This window comes from Budorcas taxicolor, chromosome 2, assembly GCF_023091745.1.
Source record: "Budorcas taxicolor isolate Tak-1 chromosome 2, Takin1.1, whole genome shotgun sequence".
NCBI classification, from domain to species: Eukaryota; Metazoa; Chordata; class Mammalia; order Artiodactyla; family Bovidae; genus Budorcas; species Budorcas taxicolor.
In genome coordinates, this window is record NC_068911.1 from 143985661 (window position 1) to 144005287 (window position 19627).

At 34.5% G+C, this 19627-nt stretch overlaps 1 protein-coding gene across 1 annotated transcript in view; it reads right to left on the reverse strand.

The window, feature by feature from the left end:
- The window catches only part of ERBB4 (erb-b2 receptor tyrosine kinase 4), a 770675-nt gene that overhangs the window by 240165 nt on the left and 510883 nt on the right, over positions 1-19627 (reverse strand). Inside the window, exons 19-20 of the mRNA XM_052653380.1 lie at positions 4992-5124; positions 6-128 (exon numbers count right to left, since the gene is read on the reverse strand). Coding sequence (XP_052509340.1) covers positions 6-128; positions 4992-5124 — 256 coding nt within the window. The remainder of the gene's footprint in view (positions 1-5; positions 129-4991; positions 5125-19627) is intronic.

The window sequence follows — 19627 nt, forward strand, 5'->3', positions numbered from 1 at the left end:
CTTACTTTATAAACAGTTCCAAAAGCACCTGAGCCAAGGACTTTCACTCTTTTGAGCTCAGTTTCTTTCAAAATACGAAGTTGAGCTTGATTGGGCGCTGTGCCACTGGGAGTTAAGGGTTCTACCAGCTACAAAACAAAAGAAAAACAAAAAATACAGGTTATACAACTTTCAGTCCAGTAATCAGTGTTCCTCTCTCTTTCTGTCTGGTTTGCTTTCTCACACATAAAAAACACACACAAACCCATTTTAGATTGACAAACCCTATGTATATAAAATGTATCACTCAGCATTCCTCTAACCCTACTCTTTCTCTATTGATGCTCTTCACCTGAGTGAACACAAGTAACAAGTATGTACCTTAGTCTAAGGGATGTTTTTTTCCCTATTTTTTATAAAAATCTAGAGACTAATTGCCTGGAAAATCCCATGGACAGAGGAGCCTGGCAGGCTGCAGTCCATGGGGTCTTTAGGAGTCAGACACAACTGAGTGACTTCACTTTCACTTTTCACTTTCATGCATTGGAGAAGGAAATGGCAACCCACTCCAGTGTTCTTGCCTGGAGAATCCCAGGGACGGGGGAGCCTGGTGGGCTTCCATCTATGGGGTCGCACAGATTCGGACACAACTAAAGAGACTTAGCAGCAGCAGCAGAGACTAATAAGGGGCTTTTAATTCTACTTCATGTTCCTTCTTTTGGACAACTTCAGCTAAGGTTCAGAGATTTTACTTATTCACCTGTACTCTATCAAAGTTTTTTTTTTATTTCAGGAAATTTAATATAAAAATTAAATAATTTTTTTAAAATTAAAAAAGCTACCTTTTTTTTAGCATTTAATATCTTTACCAAGGAAGTCAGGGCAAATACATAAAAAAAGAAAAAACAAGCTAGCACAATGTCAATAAACAAACACAGTGTTTCTAAATTTTTCACGTACGTGTAAATTACTGGAGGGTTTTGTTAAAATGCAGACTTTGGTTTAGTAGGTCTGGATTTGGGGCTGAAATCTTCATTTTTATAGAACTATAGAAGATGCTTCCTTATGATGTTGGTCCTTGAACACATTTAAAGCAACAAGGCCCTAGAATACCTTCCAGGTTAAAAATTCTAAAATTCTATGAATTGATTCTAGATCATAAATGAATGCTATGGAATGAAGAGGAATAAAATAACAAAGGGGGAATGAGGTTTGCTCTTTTGGCTTCCTAAAAGGAGGTAGACTTTAAAACTAGTCTTGAGATAATAAACATAGATGGACATGGGGGAGGATACTGTCACCAAGAACAGTTTAGACACAGCCTCAGGAAAAAGGAAGAAGGTATGGAAGAGACTAACACAGAGAGAAGGACAGGTCTGAAGGATGAGATCAGGGTGGGCGATGCCAGATCCGGAAGTGGGCTGGTTATGGGGTAAAATTAGGCTGATAATTTTAGATGTCATAGTTTAGATGCCATTGCCAGAGAGAATGGGTAAGCAGGAGAAATGAATGTAAATGTGTGCCAATTTCTTATGTGAAGAACAACACCAATAACAAAAATGTAGACAAAAGAGAGTCTCCAGATACCAAGTAGTCTATACTGAATGTTAAAATTTTAGAAATTTATCTATGCTTGAGGGAAAAAGCAAGTGAGACAAATAAGAGCTTCTTTTTTTTTAAAAAGTTAATAAAGGAATTAAACTTTAAATACAGACAAATAACTTGTTCTTTCTCAGCATAAGGAAATAATTAAGGGCTACTCCTACTCACATTGTCTTGAAAACCACCACACTATTTCAAAATGTCTGTTTACAAGGCTAACTGCAGTGTGGTCCTCCAACTTGGTTATTATTATAAATGCTCCTGTGAACATCACGGTCTACTTAATTAGCTGAACAGGATCATGAATATAAGTAATGGTTAGCAAGAATTTGGGAAAAATGATAACAAATATCAATAAAATTAGGCTTTTTTTAACAGTTTGACAATATACTTCTATTTCATTTTCAAATTTCAATTGTAATAATGCATATAACTGCATTCAAGTCACATAAATCTCAGAAAGAATCACACCAGTCTTTATTTATTAAACCTGAAAACAAAATCTCCTACAGAGGATTATCTTCATTTGAATCCTGCTGTACAGAATTTGTTTGGTAAATTTTGATATATATACTATGTGTGTAATAAGAAATTTTTATAAATTATTTCTTAAATCACATGCAAAAGTCATACAAAAATCATATGTAAATTTGGGAACTGGATTTTTTTTGCACTTTGGGTTAGATACACTTAATATATATATGTGTGTGTGTGTGTGTGTGTGTGTGTGTGGACTCTCTATATAGACATGGGCCTTTCAGGTTGCCCTAGTGGTAAAGAACCTGTCTGCCATTACAGAAGACGTAAGAGATGTGGGTTTGATTCCTTGGGTTGGGAAGGTCTTCTGGAGGAGGGCATGGCAACCCATTCCAGTGTTCTTGCCTAGAGAATCCCATGGACAGAGAAGCCTGGCAGGCTTCAATCTATAGGGTTGCAAAGAGTCTGACACAACTGAAGTGACTTATCACATAGCATATATAGACTTATACTATGCAATAATTTCATATTTTGAAAACTTCACAATTCACAATTCTACTTGAGACATTTAGTCCTCTGCAATTTTCTTAAGTATCATCCAATTTGTTTTTTATCAAACACATTTTTCCCCAGGAATTTAATATATCATTAAAAGGAGCATAGTTTTGTTTTGTGATGCAGTATGATAGAGTTTAAATCTGTGGGGTTTTATACCACTGCTGCCACTCATAAGCTTAGAATGCAATTTACCCTTCCTGGCCCTTCATTTCACATCTGTAAAGCTGGTGTAGCAATAATTACCTTAGAAGATTGTTAAAGGATAAAATGGTATATAGCATAGATGAAAAATTTTGGAACGTTATCTGCCATAATATAGGCAACAAATCTGTCACTTCAAGGGATAGGATTGTCTTTCATTAATATATTCTTAAATTACAGCATCTATAAAAACATTAAGCTTATCTCCATCTCAATAAATGCATGTTAAAAAAAAAGATTTCTTACTTTTATGTATGCAACAGAAAAGTAGACACTGTGGAGGAAAATGATTTGGGGAAAGTGTATCAATTTTAAAAACCTTCCAACTGCACATCAGGTTTTAACGACTTTCACCTCTGAGGCAAGATTTCTTGCTTCAGTAATTGAGAATTTAAGTTGATTCTCTTAAGAATTCCTCTTCTGTTTAGGTGGTAGAAAATCATAGTTATTTACTTTTACTGAGAGAAATATGGGAATTCAAAATAATCTAATTTTGCCCTAAGTGATAACTTTCTATGTTTTTAAAATATAGAATATAGTTACAAAACCAATTAGTGTGCATTTATTTAGTAATGAAATGCCAATTTGATGGGCATTCTTAGAAAGCACTGTATTAATAAAACAAGACAAACAACTCTTTTCATAGCAATGAGCTATGAAAACACACAAGGTTAAGAGACAGAATTTGTCTTCTATTTATTCAAGAACCTAAATATCCACTGCTATACCAAACCTTCCATTCTTCTTCAACTCTAGTTTATTTACTTCACTTTTCAAGATTCTCTCAGTGACTGCTCCAAACCGGCCATATGAGAGAATTCTGCCTGCCAAACTTTTATTCATGTTCACATGTACAAAGCTAAAAGTGATCAAGTTGGGTCTTCTGCATCATCCAGCGTAAGTAGAAATTGTTACTATGTTCACTCTGTGTCTATAAGTGACTACTTAATGCTTGAACAAGTCTATTGATAAGACAGCCCATTCTAATCTCAGATAACTTCCATCATTAGAAAGTATTTCCTTACATGTAGCTGTATAGTAGCTTTCTGAAACTGTCATATATTTCTTCTATCTAGATCAACTTCTAGGGGGAAAGAGCTAAAATTTAATTCATTATCAGTGTGAGAAACTTATGAATGAACGAATATTCCCATTCCTGTCAATGTTAAGAGGAAGTCAGACTGCTACACTGACAGCAATAGCAGAGAAGGCTGTCTCAGTACAGTTTTGCTCTTAATTGTTCAGACAGGCATGGGTATGTGTATCGGGAGACAGAGGTAGGATTTAAGTTGAGAAAGCTATGGTTTAACACACATTCTCCTGCAATTGCTTTCCCTCTGATAGCCTGTATGCTGAAAATGATCATCTTGCATGCCAGAGAACTCAGTGTGGCAATGTAAAAGAAATTATAATATTCATGGGTAATTTACATATTCACAATAACTAACATGCACAATATTAAATGCATAGTGTGGGAAGGTCTAAGCTTTATCCTGAAGCTCGTCTTTTCACTGATGCTATAATGAGATCGGTGGCTACCCACTGAATGACCCTTAATTAAAGCATAAATTGTTTGCCGATCTGGCTTTATTTTAGACAAAATAATCCTATCTCTTGCTAACATTTTCCTGGTTCTGTTACGAAGATATATTCTTACTCAGGTATTTTCTGTATCTCCTACTTTGATATACTAGAGTTTATTAATGGACCCCTGGCCCCCAGAGAAACAGATCTATCTTTTCCCAATATGATAATTTCCTTGACTCTTGCTATTTGCCCTCTTCAAGTCATGAGCCTGCCTTGACTACATTTATTATATACTCTGATTTTTCGTCAACTTTGTACAATAGAAAGTAGAAAATATTAGTCATTCAGTTGTGTCCGACTCTTTGTGACCCCATCATCTGTCCATGGAATTCTCTAGGCAAGAATATTGGAATGGGTTGCCATTCCCTTCTCCAGGGGATCATCCAGACCTAGGAACTAAATTCTGGTCTCCTGCATTACAGGCAGATTCTTTACACTCTAAGCTACCAAAGCATACTATAAAAATATAAATCCTCAGCAGAAAACCAAATAGAATTTTCACCTGGATTAAAAACTGAATATCATAAAAACTTTCTAACTCTAATGAAAGTCCCTAAACACAGGAACAGAAGAAATGAACATCTCACCTCTGTTTCCAGGAATCTTCTTAAGGCTCTTTTCTTTTTGATGCTCTTCCTTCGAGCATAAACTGCAAATGTTAGGCCCACAATGACCAGGATGAAGAGCCCACCAATGACTCCAGCTGCAATTAGAGGAGTCCTGCCAACCAGAATGGAAAAGAGAATAATAAAAGTAAGAGAGAAAAGACAGAAGAAGAGGGAAGGATGGTTGTGTACCCACATATCACAAGTCTAATCAGTTAGAAGAAACACAAACAAAAACGCATTACCTTTTCTCATGGCAAAAACTGCACTTTTTTTTTGTTGTTTTTGCTTTGTTTTTTAATAGTAAACCATGCACAGACAACTAAACTTTGGGGATGAGCAGCCACAACATGCCATTTGATGAAACATGTAAAATTTGATAACAAAATGAACAAATGCCAAATTTTTGATATAGGATCACTTTAAATTGTTTTACTTTTATCTATAAAGAAGAAAAATGCATTTAAATAGTATCGTTGTGACATATGCTACTATTTTCAACATTTTCTCTAAAGCAGGCTTTCTCAACAGTGGCACTATTGACATTCGGGGCTAGATACCTGTTCATTCTGGGGACTGTCTTATTTAGGATGTTTAGCAGCATCCTCATCCTCCATCCACTAGATGCCAGCAACACTCCCCCTCTCCCCAGTCATGCCGTTGTCTCCAGACATTGCCAAATGTGTGTCAAAATGACTGCCAATTGAGAACCACTGTTCTAAACCAAGAATGAGTCGTTTGAGGACATATGAACCCCATGCTTCTGACATACAAAGATACCAACAGAGAGGTGCATTGACAAAGTGTTATTTCAAACTCGGTCAAGGGCAATGCTGTTGGGAACAGGGCCAGAAGAAAGATGAAGAATTGGGTCAGATAGGTTTTCAGAGTTACAACTGGAGTAAGCATTATTATCAAAAGCATGACTAAGCATCATATACCCATGAAAGAAGTCTATACATTAAGTATTAAATAAAAATACATAAACAGCATTAAAATAGGAAGACACTGACCAGAGATTTTTATTCTTAAAATGTTTCTCTAATATATTACTTACTAAGACATGCTTTTTAAACTGATCACTTTTTGTTTTCTGCTTACTTGAAAAGTAATGTTTATGGTCTTAACCTCTTGTCCTCGAATAGATTAGTATCTGTATGCTTCCTGTGGTCAGTCTTGAAATACATTAATTTCATATGCCATATGAAACAGTTCAGAGTAAAGCACATATTGACTATGAAGTCATGATAGATATCAAAACTAAAAGAGACTTCTCTGAATGCTCATGTTTTCTATGGTAAAGTGTTTTATGTTTTATATTACTATTTGCAGAAGAACTTATTTTATACACTCTTAGAAAAAAAATATTTCTTGTTCCTGTAAGATAAAGTTTTGCTCAAAGATCAGAAATAATGAAAGTGGATGATCCAAAGTAAAATATTTAAATTTTAAAGAGCTGTTGGAAAAAAAATTCTGTCTAACTTCTCCTATAAATGAAGTCATATATCTTAAACATTATAACTGTTGTCTTATTGTCATATAAAACTGCAAAGAAACCTTAAAAAGTGGTTCATCCTAAAGGTTGTTGCCTGGCAGTTCAAAGTCCTTCAGCACATTGAAATGTTGCTATAATTCAACCAGATTTTCCTAAATGGAATTTTCTAAAGATATAAAAATCTATGCTGAGAAAATTACACTACAGTATGGAAACAAACTCATCATTGTAATGCCTTTTGGTATGTGTAAGATCACATTTTTTGGTATTCCAGTTAAATATGCATTTCAGAAAACATTTTAAGTCTTCAATTCAAGGCATATTTTTCAGCTCAAGTGCCTAATACATCTCTGAAAAGTCACTACTATAAAAAGAGTTACATTTTTGTTTCCTTAGCCCAATGTTTTATTGTAAAGGATTTATGCATGATTGAGAATAGTCCCCAGCATTTTGTTAGCTGCAGATTTGAACTAAACTCTAATTTTCCTCTACTTATCCATTTTGCAAAAGAATAAATGGTATGTATTTATGAAAGCATTTGTCAATGTCACTATAAATTAAAAGAAAATTCTCTATTTTTTTGTTTGTCTTTCATTTTAAGAGGGATCATTTCCAACAGAACAAGATTCCCGACTCTACTTTTTTCATCTAATTCAAATGGATATCATTTCTACTTAGTCCTGGCAATGAAAATAAAACATTTAAAAACTCAACAGAGTTTTAATTACTCAACAGTAATTTCTATTATTTTCTAGTTAGCTTTTACTTTTGTTATTTTCCTTCAGCAGTTCCTTGGTTGATTTGCATTCCTCTAGTTGTTTTCTTCTTTTGCCACTTTGCAGGAAAGGGAGTGTTACAAACAATCCAAAGAAGCAAAGAACTAGAGTTTCTACACCTAAAATTCATACATAAATTCTTGTTGGATGTTTAAAGAGGCCTAATTCTTCTTATTTCAGCAGAAGTTACTCTTGAAAAATTAAAAAAAAAAAAATTAACCACAAGGAGGCAATTAAGTTGAAAAGCAACAATGTTCAATAAGAAAACTTGCTTGTATTTTTAATAAGTGAATATGATAAAAGGTACTGATTTTGATTAAGAAGACTTAATATTAATTAAAAAACTGATGTGAAATGTAACCCTGGCCTGGACTCTAGTTTTGACAAGACAGCTATACAGAAATTTTTTCGGTAACTTGAGAAATTAGAATATGGATTTGATAGTAGATGAAATAGAACATACTGGCATGTAAAGATGTAGACCAGAAATCAAAAAGACTGAGTTAAAACACAGTAGTCACTAAATCAGAAAAAAAATTCTTACACACATATACATATATGTGTGCAAAAAAAATCTGGAAAAATGTACAATAAGACACTAAAATGATAGTTGTTTCTGAATTATATGACTCTAGCATTCTTATTTTTTTTATTTTTACTATTAAACATTTTCCTAATATTCTCCACTGTGTCTTCCCTTTGAAACATAGCTTAATGAAACTTAAGACAAATACAGAAAAAATAAATCTTTGTCTAAAAGCTTAGTTTTACAATAATAGCCTTGTTTTCTTTCTTTTTTCTTTTTGAATGTTTACTTTGCATTTTTTCGATTAAGATTTCATTTTGCTTCCCCTGTCCACTTTTATGATCTAAGTACTTCTGAAGGTATTTTCTATTCATTATAGCTTAATGTGTCTGAGACATTTAATTGCCACTATGTTTCTTACAATTAACATTATATTTTATAAGATCAATCTAATTTGAAAAGTTATACTACTTCACATTTCGTACCCGCAATTTTGATGATTCCTAGACATTTGTAGGTGTAGGATCGATGCCCTTTTTTTCCCCCTGAAAGTTAATGCTTCACTCTTTATAAGAATCCTTTGGATAAAAGGGATATAGTTACTTAAGTTGCAGTTTTAAATTGTTGTGTATCTCCCCTAGGTCTAGTGCTAACTATTGTCCACTCAGCTATATTCCTGAAGTAGAGTGTGTTCCTCTTACATATGGGTCAGAGTAACCTCTCAGAGGCTAAGATGTGACATTAATGAAATCATAAGGGTCAAAACCAAGAGATCTAGAACACTCTGTAATCCCTTATCTGTAACAGGAGTATTGCTTGTTCTCTGTCTTTTGTCTGTCCATTAAAAACCTTTGGGATACCCTGAAGTATACAAGATACGGCATGTCAAACGACAAGTGCGAGCTTTTACTAAAGGGATGCTATCAGATGATATTTTTTATCTTATTCTGTGATTTTAAAATAGTATAATGAAACTGGTATCTTCCATCTACTCATAGAAACTAATATAATAAGGATTCTGAATCACACATGAACGTGACTAATTTATATAAAAGCATATAACTTGGATTTCACAATTTCTTTTAGAAGTTCAGAGACAACACTATAAATTACTCTATAATCTTGAATGCAATTATCTGTTTAAAAATTGTATATTGAAGAGTAGTGTCTCCCCAGACTATGCTATTCATATAATAAGATGTATTCTTATTAGTCATTAGTATATTTGAACTATGCTATTCCTCACTGGAGAATATAAAATGTGAGTGAATCATGGAACTTGATTTTATAAACATCCAAATACTTTCTTTCACTGATCTGTTTCCTTTCAGATAACAAATCAGAAACAAAATAAAGTGAATATAATTTATGATTAAAATTCGTATGATTTTAAAACTATTTGATTACACCAATTTTGTTTCATTTAATGTCAAGGGCAGACTATTCTACAAAATACATGCAGTGGTATTTTCTTTAAAATTGTAAACTTAGTAAGACTGGTACTTTAATATACTCACTGTGCTGTGCTGTGCTAAGTCACTTCAGTGGTGTCCCTATGGAATGTAGCCTGCTAGGCTCCTCTGTCCTCTGGAGTGGTTGTCATTTCCTACTCCAGAGGATCTTCCCAACCCAGGAATCAAATCCGTGTCTCTTAAGTCTCCTGCCTTGGCAGGCAGCTTCTTTCCCACTAGTGAAAAGAATGCTAAATCTATAAGATTCTTTTGTGTTAATTTCACCAAATAAAAGGATTTTAAATTTATAACATAGGCATATTTTTCTTTATTTCTTAAGTATAGAATAATTTTCAATTACAGATAAAGGAATCAATCAGAAGTTCTACTAACATAACAGGCTGATGATAGTTTACAACTCACGGTATTGACTTTATATCAGAGAACTCCACTTTTAGAAGCTCTAAATTAAACAATTTGAAGTCAGATCCTCAGAATCCTTTGGATCAGACTTAGGGCCATAGGGCTTCCCTGGTGTTCTAGTGGCTAAGATTCCACACTCCCAATACAACGGGCCTGGGTAATCCCAAATTAGGGAACTAGATTCCACATGCTGCAGCGAAGAGCTTGCATGCCAAAACTAAAGATCCCCAAATACCACAGCTCAGCCCCAGCACAGCCAAATAAATAAATATATATATATATATTTAAAGCTTAGGGCTGCTTTATTTTCTGTCCATGGGTACTAAAGGTGTTAAACTGATTTTTTTTTAATTTACACAGAATTATAAACAAACAAGTCTAACAGGCTAATTAGATCATTTTAACCATTTTTGAATAAAAAAAGTTTAAATGAAAGTGTAAAATAATGCCTCTAGCATTATTACTTTATGTTTACCTTTCAAATCTTCACAATTTTTCCTTATAGTGTTATATCATGCTGGAAAAATGTTTTCACCTCAGACCAATTTGAGTTTTATTAGGTTGGTGAAAAGTAATTATGGTTTCAGGTTGTGAATTTTAAATTATAACTAGGCTCAAACACATCTTATTAATCAAAATGGGAACTATTACAATCAACACATTTTTGACAATAAAAAATAAGTTTGTTTATTCCTGTAGTGTAAAAAATCTGTGCTTCAGGATTCGACAAACTCTTGGAAAGCATTTTCTGACTCCTGCTGGTTGTCGAAGCGTTTTCCCTGCAAAACACCATGGCGATGCTTGAAGAAGTGGTAGTCGGTTGGTGAGAGGTCAGATGAATATGGGGAATGAGGCAAAATTTTGGAGCCCAATTCTTTCAACTTTTCAAATGTTGGTTGTGTGACATGCAGTCAGGTGGTGTTGTGGAGAATAATTGTGCCCTTTCTGTTGACCAATGCCAGCTACAAGTGTTGCTGTTTCAATGTATCCCATTGACTTACTGATTTACTGAGTGTACCTCTCAGATATAACGATTTTGCTGGGATTCAGAAAGCTGTAGTGGATCAGATGGGGACCACCAAATAGTGACCAAGACCTCTTTTTTTTTTTTTTTTTGGTGCAAGTTTGGCTTTGGGAAGTCTTTGGAGCTTCTTCTTGGTCTAACCACTGAGCTGGTCATCACTGGTTGTCATACAAAATCCACTTTTCATCACATGTCACAGTCTGATCAAGAAATGGTCTGTTGTTGTTGCATAGCATAAAAGAAGATAACACTTCAAAATAGTTTTTTTGATTTGCGGTCAGCTCATGAGGCACTCACTTATTGTGCTTTTTCACCTTTCCAATTTGCTTCAAATGCTGAACTATCATAGAATGGTTGACACTGAGTTCTTTAGCAACATCTCCTGTAGTTGTAAGAGGATCAGCTTCCATGATTGTCTCAACCGGTCATTGTTAAATACCAATGGCCAGCCACTGTGCTCCTCATCTTCAAAGCACTCATTTCCACAAAATTTGTTGAACCACCACTGCACTGTACATTCACTAGCAGTTCCTGGGCCAAATGAGTTGTTGATGTTGCAAGTTGTCCCTGCTGTTTTACAACCCATTTTGAACTCAAATAAGAAAATCATTCTATCTTGCTTTTTGTCTAACATCATTTCCCTAGTCTAAAATAAATACGAAATAAACAGCTAGTAATCAGTCATTAACAAAAAATATAAAGTCAGAAATGCTCATTAAAATGGTATAACATAACAACATATTAAATATTTAAGAACGTATTCCAATATCAAACAGCAAAGTTCAACAATGCAAAACCGCAATTACTTTTTCACCAAGTTAATAATTATATGTCTCCCTCCACTAGTTGGAATAGCAGTACCATCAAATAACTCAGTTTAAATACGCATAAGTATACATTCTTCACCAAAGATAATGAGAAATAAACACAGCAGGAGCTACCTAGTCTTTCTCAGATTTCTGACACCTGACATATTTGCCTCTGAAAGTGAAAGTGAAGTTGCTCAGTTGTGTCTGACTCTTTGTGATCCCATAGACCCTTACCAGGCTCCTCTATCCATGGGATTTTCCCGGCTATAGTACTGGAGTGGATTGCTATTTTCTTCTCCAGGGGATCTTCCCAACCCAGGGCTCGAACCTGGGTCTCCTGCATTGTAGACAGACGCTTTACTGTCTGAGCCACCAGGGATCCTGTTTAATACTATCATGAAATCAAATACTTTTGAAACAGTGCTCAGTTGTGTCAGACTCTTTGTGACCCCATGAACTGTAGCCCTCCAGGTTCCTCTGTCCATGGGAGTTTTTAGGCAAGAATATTGGAGGGGGGTGCCATTTTCTACTCCAGGGGATCTTCCCAACCCAGAGGTCAAACCCACGACTCATGAGTCTCCTGTATTGGCAGGTGGATTCTTTACCACTAGTGCCAGCAAACATCTTAAGCACTGGCAAAACATATGCCTCACTTAAGCCAAGACAGTCTCAGTTTGTACCACTGTTAAGTACCAATAGAACCCCATTCACTCTCAAAAGTACACTTTTGTGAACAATAAATTAAATGTTTGTCCTTTGATAAATACTTAGCACCGTTTAGAGAATCTAGGACACTTCCAGATAACTCTTTACATAAAAAAGTGAAGTTGCTCAGTCATGTCCAACTCTTTGTGACCCCATGGACTGTAAACTGTAACCGGGCTCCTCCATCTATGGGATTTTCCAGACAAGAATACTGGAGGGGGTTGCCATTTCCTTTTCCAGGAGATCCTCCCAACCGAGGGATTGAACCCGGGTCTCCAGCATTGTGGGCAGATGCTTTACTGTATGAGCCACCAGGGAAGTTCCTTAACTCCTTACATATATATGTATAAATAAATGAACACGTACACATTCATACAAGAGTACCTAAATATTATCAAGTTTCACCTCCTGGGAAGGTAAGTTAGTTACTGCCTGTAATAAACCATGAGAATCCCATGGACAGAAGAGTCTGGTGGGTGTTGAACAGAAGAGTCTATGGTGTTGGAAAGAGCCAGACACACAAGTGACCAAACAACAACAACAAACCTACATATAACACAAAGGGATGCTTCATACGTTAGAGTCAGAAGTAATGACTCTCTGTAAGCTTTTATTTTGTTTTAAAAATATGATTATATGACATTGGTTAACATCCTGTATCTTATTTTTCCTCCAAAAATGTTATAGTAATCATCAGACAAAAAGCATGAATCTATCATGGACCAGAGGATAAATGTATCCACGGTAATAGACTACATTTCCTAATTTGCTTTTTAAAGGTAGTTGATCAAAAACATCTTGACTCTTTACTGAAAGAAAATTCTTAGAATCAGTTGCCAACTGAGATAAATAATACCATTTCACAAATAGGACCATTTCATTATTATATTAGTTATGTATGTAAGCAGTTTAAACACAGGAAAGTGAAAGTCGCTCAGTCATGTCCGATTCTTTGCGGCCCCATGGACTGTATAGTGCATGGAATTCTCTAGGCCAGAATACTGGAATGAATAGCCTTTCCCTCCTCCAAGGGATCTTCCCAGCCCAGGGATAGAATCCAGGTCTCCCGCATTGCAGGCAGATTCTTTACCAGCTGAGCCACAAGGGAAGTACAAACACAGGAAAAGTTCTGTCCAAATAAGAGGAACACAAGATTTGACTGCCATTAGGTACTCATTGGTTTTATGACACTTGTAATGTCACTAACAATTATTTCCTTTTTCAAAGGGAAATAATCTAATAGAAATGAAAACATCAAAGACTCTATCTATCTTGATATAGAACTGTCCCCTTTTATACAGATATACCAGGGATTTATTTGGTCTTAAATACTGCACTTATGTTCAAATAATTTAAATAGATTGACTATAAGACTTTTCATTCTAATAATACTTGTGTATTTTTAATTAAAATTTTCTTCTTACATACATTGTATACTTTCATAGTAACTATGCAATATAGATAGATCTTATAACCCCCATGTTAAAAATAAGAAATAGACTCAAAAAAGGTAAGATACTTAGATAAGTTCAAACATAAATAGTAATGCTAACATTTTACATCTTGTAATCCCAAGTTCATCAATTTTTCACCTATATTAAGTTGTCTTTCTTTCTAAAGATGTTTCCTTAGAATTACTTTAGAGAAGAGAAATAGAATTAATCAGATTTTTCTTCAATACTTATATTTGATAATAGAGAATATAAAATGCACATAAATTTATTTAGGAGTTCTAATAAACTCTTTGATTTTATATTTAGTTTTTATTTAATTATATATTTGATTTTACATTATCTTAATGTTATAATTCTCATCACACTGGCACTTTTTCTGCATTGCTATGTCCATTATGATTCAGTCTATTAAGTCATTTATGTGCTTATTGACAATTATAAGTGCTTTAGTTCTTCACTTAGCTTCATTTTATTTTCTCAGTGAGAGAACAGTTAACAGGATTTTGAGGGGATTAAAAAACTTGAATTTCCTAAAGGAAAAGCAAAGACAAGCAGAATCTATCACTCTGGTGATAGTCCTTACTGCACCATTCATCTGTTCAGTCTTCCCCAAAGTGGTTCAGATTTGAAACAAGAGATCTTGAAACACTAGAAAATATTGAAATTCCCCAGAAGACAGTTTAAGGGTTACTGCCTAGGGCAAGGAGAGCCATATTAATGTGTGTGTGTGTGTGTTTTTCTTTTTCCCCTCCTGTAAACTGTACTTATCTGACCCATAATTCTACCTCCTCTATAAATATGACACATCTTTTGTTTTTGGAGCAAATGAAAGTGATGTGGATAAAACTCTGAGGCATTCATCAGTTGATAGTTATAGCTTTTATTTGATGAGACCTAGAGTATTACAGTATATTACCTAGGGTATTACAGTATCCTTTGATTAGGATTTGAGATTCCTCTATTATATCTTAAATGTGACCAGAAATGTAAGTGCTAAAGCAGATGAGGCAAAATATACTGTCCCTCTTCCTAAGAAAATGAATGTTTTTTGACTTTTCATGTGTTTAAATAAATGTTTTTCCCAGTAAGTTTTCAATATGCCATTACATATTATTCAAAACACAGCATTACAAAGTATTTCAGAAAAGATTTTACCATTAAACAAATATGTAAATATCACTTGGATTATGTCTAGAATTAGAACTGAAAAAAATTCTAATAGTTTTTCAGTGATTCCTTCCTTCAATTTACAAGTAATATTTATACCTCTCTATGAGTTTTTGTTTGTTGCAATTTTAGGAAAGCATACAAACCTGCACATTTGATTTTTGAGGCAACTATTCTCATGATTAAATACACAATCCTAAGAGTACAAATAACTGACCTATGAATTTTACATCTTTGAATTGTTTTCAGCTTTGCTGAAGTATAATTGACAAATATCTATGAATTGTTACAAGTAAAATACTGAAAGAGAATTAGATAAGAAAGAACTTTTAGCAGATTTGTGTAAGAGCTCAGGTAAATTTTCTGTCTTTAGAGTTGTGTGTATGTATTGTGTGGTTTATACTTATTATATAATACAATGTATGTTCATATTAGTAAAACACTTTAAACATCATCTGTATAGGTAGAATAGAATATATACATATGTTTAATGAAATGAACATAATTTTTTAAATATTTAATTGCAAAATACAAGATCCACTAGACACGGCTCTATCCCATTACCTATTCTTCCACAGGAACTAAAGTAGGGGAGAAGGAAATCATTATAGGCACGATCCTTTATTCTCACTTATTAACATTTTTCTTCACCTCAAAATCTCCATTCATTCTCATCACTGTAATTTCATACACCTATGCTACTAATGGGCATAGGTAGCTCAGCTACCTATAGCTACCTGCAGCTCAGCTGGGAAAGAATCCACCTGCAATTCAGGAAATCCCCGTTGGATTCCAGGGTCACGAAATTTCCCTGGAGAAGGGATAGGCTACTCACTCCAGTATTCTTGCCTGGAGAATTCCCATGGACACAGGAGCCTGGAGGGCTACAGTCCATGGGGTTGCAAAGAGTCGGACACCACTGAGCAACTAAGCACAACACAATACACACTACTAACAGAGATCACAGACTATAGAAAATTGCATTTATCTTTATCAAAACATCACGTATTTGTGTCAAGTTTATTGGGCACAGTCATATAATACAGATTAAACAGCCCCATTTTGAGAGAATTTACAAGTTAATTTACCTAAAACTTTGATTTTTTTTTCATTTTACATACAATTATGTATATAAAACATCTTTGATTTTTAATATGTTTATAAAGCACCCCTTTACTTGCCTTAGACTAAAAACAATTTTTTTTATGAAATACACAAAGGGAGTAAGAAAATGTCCTTGAAAAAAAATCACTCTTTTCATTTAGATGACATATTTTCTACTTATTTTGCCCTTCTGGCAACCTTTTGTCCCACTGAGGGGACTTGCACACATTAATGAGAAGCTAGATGAAATGACAAGGGAGGAGACTTTAAGAGCAGCTACAGCTATGGGGAAAATGCCAGGATTTTGGACATCCATGTGGGATCACCGAACATTTTTTCAGGATTGAAAAACAAAGCTACATTTGGCATGTGTTTTATATGTGTTGTGCTTAGTAACTCAATCATGTCTGACTCTTTGTGACTCTTTGGTTTGTAGCCTGCCAGGCTACTCTTCCATGGAATTTTTCAGGCAAGAATACTGGAGCAGGTTGTCATTTCTTCCTCCAGGGGAACCTGCATCTCCAGTGTCTCCTGCATGGAGGTGGATTATTTGCCTGCTGATGTGTTTTATATGTGTTATGTCAACTAATTCTTCTAACATATTGATTATTTATGTTTGATGAATCTGAGGGAGGTTATAAAACTTGCAGCAGGTCTTAACCACTTAGCATTCTAAGTGGTTAGTCATTTTGAATTTTGTCTTGTTTTACTCTAAAACCTTTCCTGTTTTCATTAAAATATGATTATGAGTACATTAGAAAGATTATTCCTCTAATACACTAGATAGATAAGCCAGGAAAAGAAGACTAAATAACTATTTCAATAGTTCTTATTGGCGGCAGTGAGGGACAGAGTAGGGAAGTAGAGAAGATGAAATAGAGAAGTATTTACAACAGCAGAAATATACATCCAGTGCATAAACCTGATGGTGAAGAGAGACAAAGGAGGAGCCAAAGATGACAAGACTCTGGTGCTTGGGTGAGTGGAAGGTTGATGATTCCCATTATGGGTGTGAGAAACAAAGAGAAAAAACATTTGGATGGAGAAGTGGTGATTCCTTTGGTTCTATGGATTTGAGGTGCTGAACAATATAAATGTATACTGTTATCGTTTCAATATGCCTTCAGATTTCTGTGTCTACCTGTTCCTCTTCTAATGTCAACACTTATACCTATGCTGATTTTATTAATAGCTTCACATTTTTTAATTAAAGAGAACCACATAATGCCATTTTCTTTAAGCATTTCCAATACTTTACTTTTTCTCTGGGAATGCTAAAAAAAAGAAAAGGAAGAATAAGGTTCAAGGGCTTTTGGCATCACCGACTCAATGGACATGAGTTTGGGTGAACTCCAGGAGTTGGTGATGGACAGGGAAGCCTGGCGTCCTGCAGTCCATGGGGTCGCAAGGAGTCGGACATGACTGAGTGACTGAACTGAACTCAACTGAACTAACGGGCTTTTGTTTTCATTTCTGTTTTCTTTCCTCCTCCTTTTCCTTTTGTTTCCCTGATAAACTTATTTTGGAGCTTTGTTTCTCCAAAGTTTGGTAGTTTGCTTATCAACCTATTTTTGTTGTAATCATTTGAAAACATTCATTTTTAATGTAATACACATCTAAAATAGCTAATACAGTTAAAAATGTTATTTGTACTATTATACCAGAGCTGTTCTTCCCATTGGGTAAGACAAGCTGAAACTAAGCACCTTGGGAAGTCTATACAGATCTTTGTTAATTCTGAGTCCTAATGATACCCCCTTTTTAGAGAGTTGAACGTTTGGTATTAAAGAAAGTTTTGTAATTGAAAAAGGTAGCTAAACATAATTATTCTGGAATATGCCACTTCATATTTTTTTTATTTTATGAGTTTGTAATTTTCACTGAAACAACCTTATGTTTTTAGATATAAAGTACTAAGTGCTAATAAATGGCCTCAATTTTATTGCCATCTCTGTGACCCAATTCATTCCATTTTGCTATCATAAGAATATCTCCTCTTAGCATTATGTGTCTCTTTTATACACTCTCAAATTAAACTTATTTAGGTGTTTATAATTAATTTTGTGCTCTCTTAATTATTGAACTAATTCCCATTACATTTTAGGTTTTCCACTAAATCAGTACTTGTCAAGGTCACCAACATTTTCCTTATTGACAAATTAAATAAAATTATACTTAGGCATAATCTATCCCTTTGAGGGCAAATATTCTTTTACTTCTAATCTATAACATTTAGTTCTAATATATCCCATTATCTACTGAATTCTAGTTTAATTTATTCCATCTAGGAGTTCTAGAGTAGAGGTGCCATTGTAAAGTTTACACATGAGCAATGTGTAAATTTCAAATAACTTTAGGGATGTGTACATATTCAGAGCTTAAAGGTAAAATAACAAAGTTTCTATTTTTAAAAGTACAGATATATATCCTTTAAGTGCTGGAATTATGTCACAGGTGTCCTTATATTTTTGGGAGGCTATTTTGTCTCATGAAAACAAGAATTAAATTAACATTACATGAATAAATAACTGAATGAAAAATTCTATAAATATTTAGATATTTGTCATCTTAAATCAACCTTTAAAATCACATAAATATTTCAACAATTTTAGAATTTTCTATATATTTTTAAACAACAGAAGTGTAATTCTAAAATACTTCTAGTGAAAAGATAATGGGAAAATTTATTTATTTCATGTTTCTTGAACTGAAGCTAATATACATGTTTAATATTTGCTTATTACTGAATTTAAGGTAATAAGCAAAATATTTTCTCCTAAAAGCCGTGAAAAGAATCCTTGGATCAGTTGTTATTTTTGTTTCCTTGTAGGAATTTGGTTTATCTCTCACCCTCACCACATGCCTACATACCTGTGAACTAAGTCGCTTCCTTCATGTCGGACTTTTTGCAACTCCATGGACTATAGCCCATCAGGCTCCTCTGTCCAAGGGACTCTCCAGGTAAGAATATTGGAGGAGATTGTCATTTCTTTCTCCAGAGTATCTTCCTGCTTCCTGACCCAGGGATCAAACCCACATCTCTTAAGTCTCCTGCATTGACAGCTGGGTTTTTCACTACTAGCGCCACCTGGGAAGCCCCTTCACTCCCACCATACTGTGTCAAATTGACTAACCCAACTGTCATTCCTAAAGTCCCCTGTTCCCTAATAGCTTCTAATTCAGGGATTTTTAAAAAGCTCAACAATTTCCCCAGTCTCTCTATATCCTAATGTTAATTAAAAAAAAAAAAAAAGATTCTGCCGAATGACAGAAAAGCAAATGTCGGCTAAAAGAATTCTGGAAAAGGACAAGCACAACTGATGAAATCTATCCCTCCTCCTCTGTCCTCAGATGTAATGCTAGAGCTGCAGCAGCCATCTTGCTACCAAAATAGAAAGATAAGAAAATGACATGGATTCTGACCCTGATGTTACTGCTCCATGGAACCAAAGGCAATAGTAGCCCCCACACCTCTAGTCTTCTCTGTATTTTAAAGACTAACACATAAACCTATTTGTTGAAGCCGCTGACATCAGGCTTAATTTCCACTTGTCACCCAAGTAAAATCCTAAGTGTAAAAGGAACGATGTCCAGATTTTCGAAGTTTTCCTTCCTTACATGTGTTGAACTATCAAATACTTTATCTCCAGATAATCACATTTTTAAAAACAAACGACACAGATA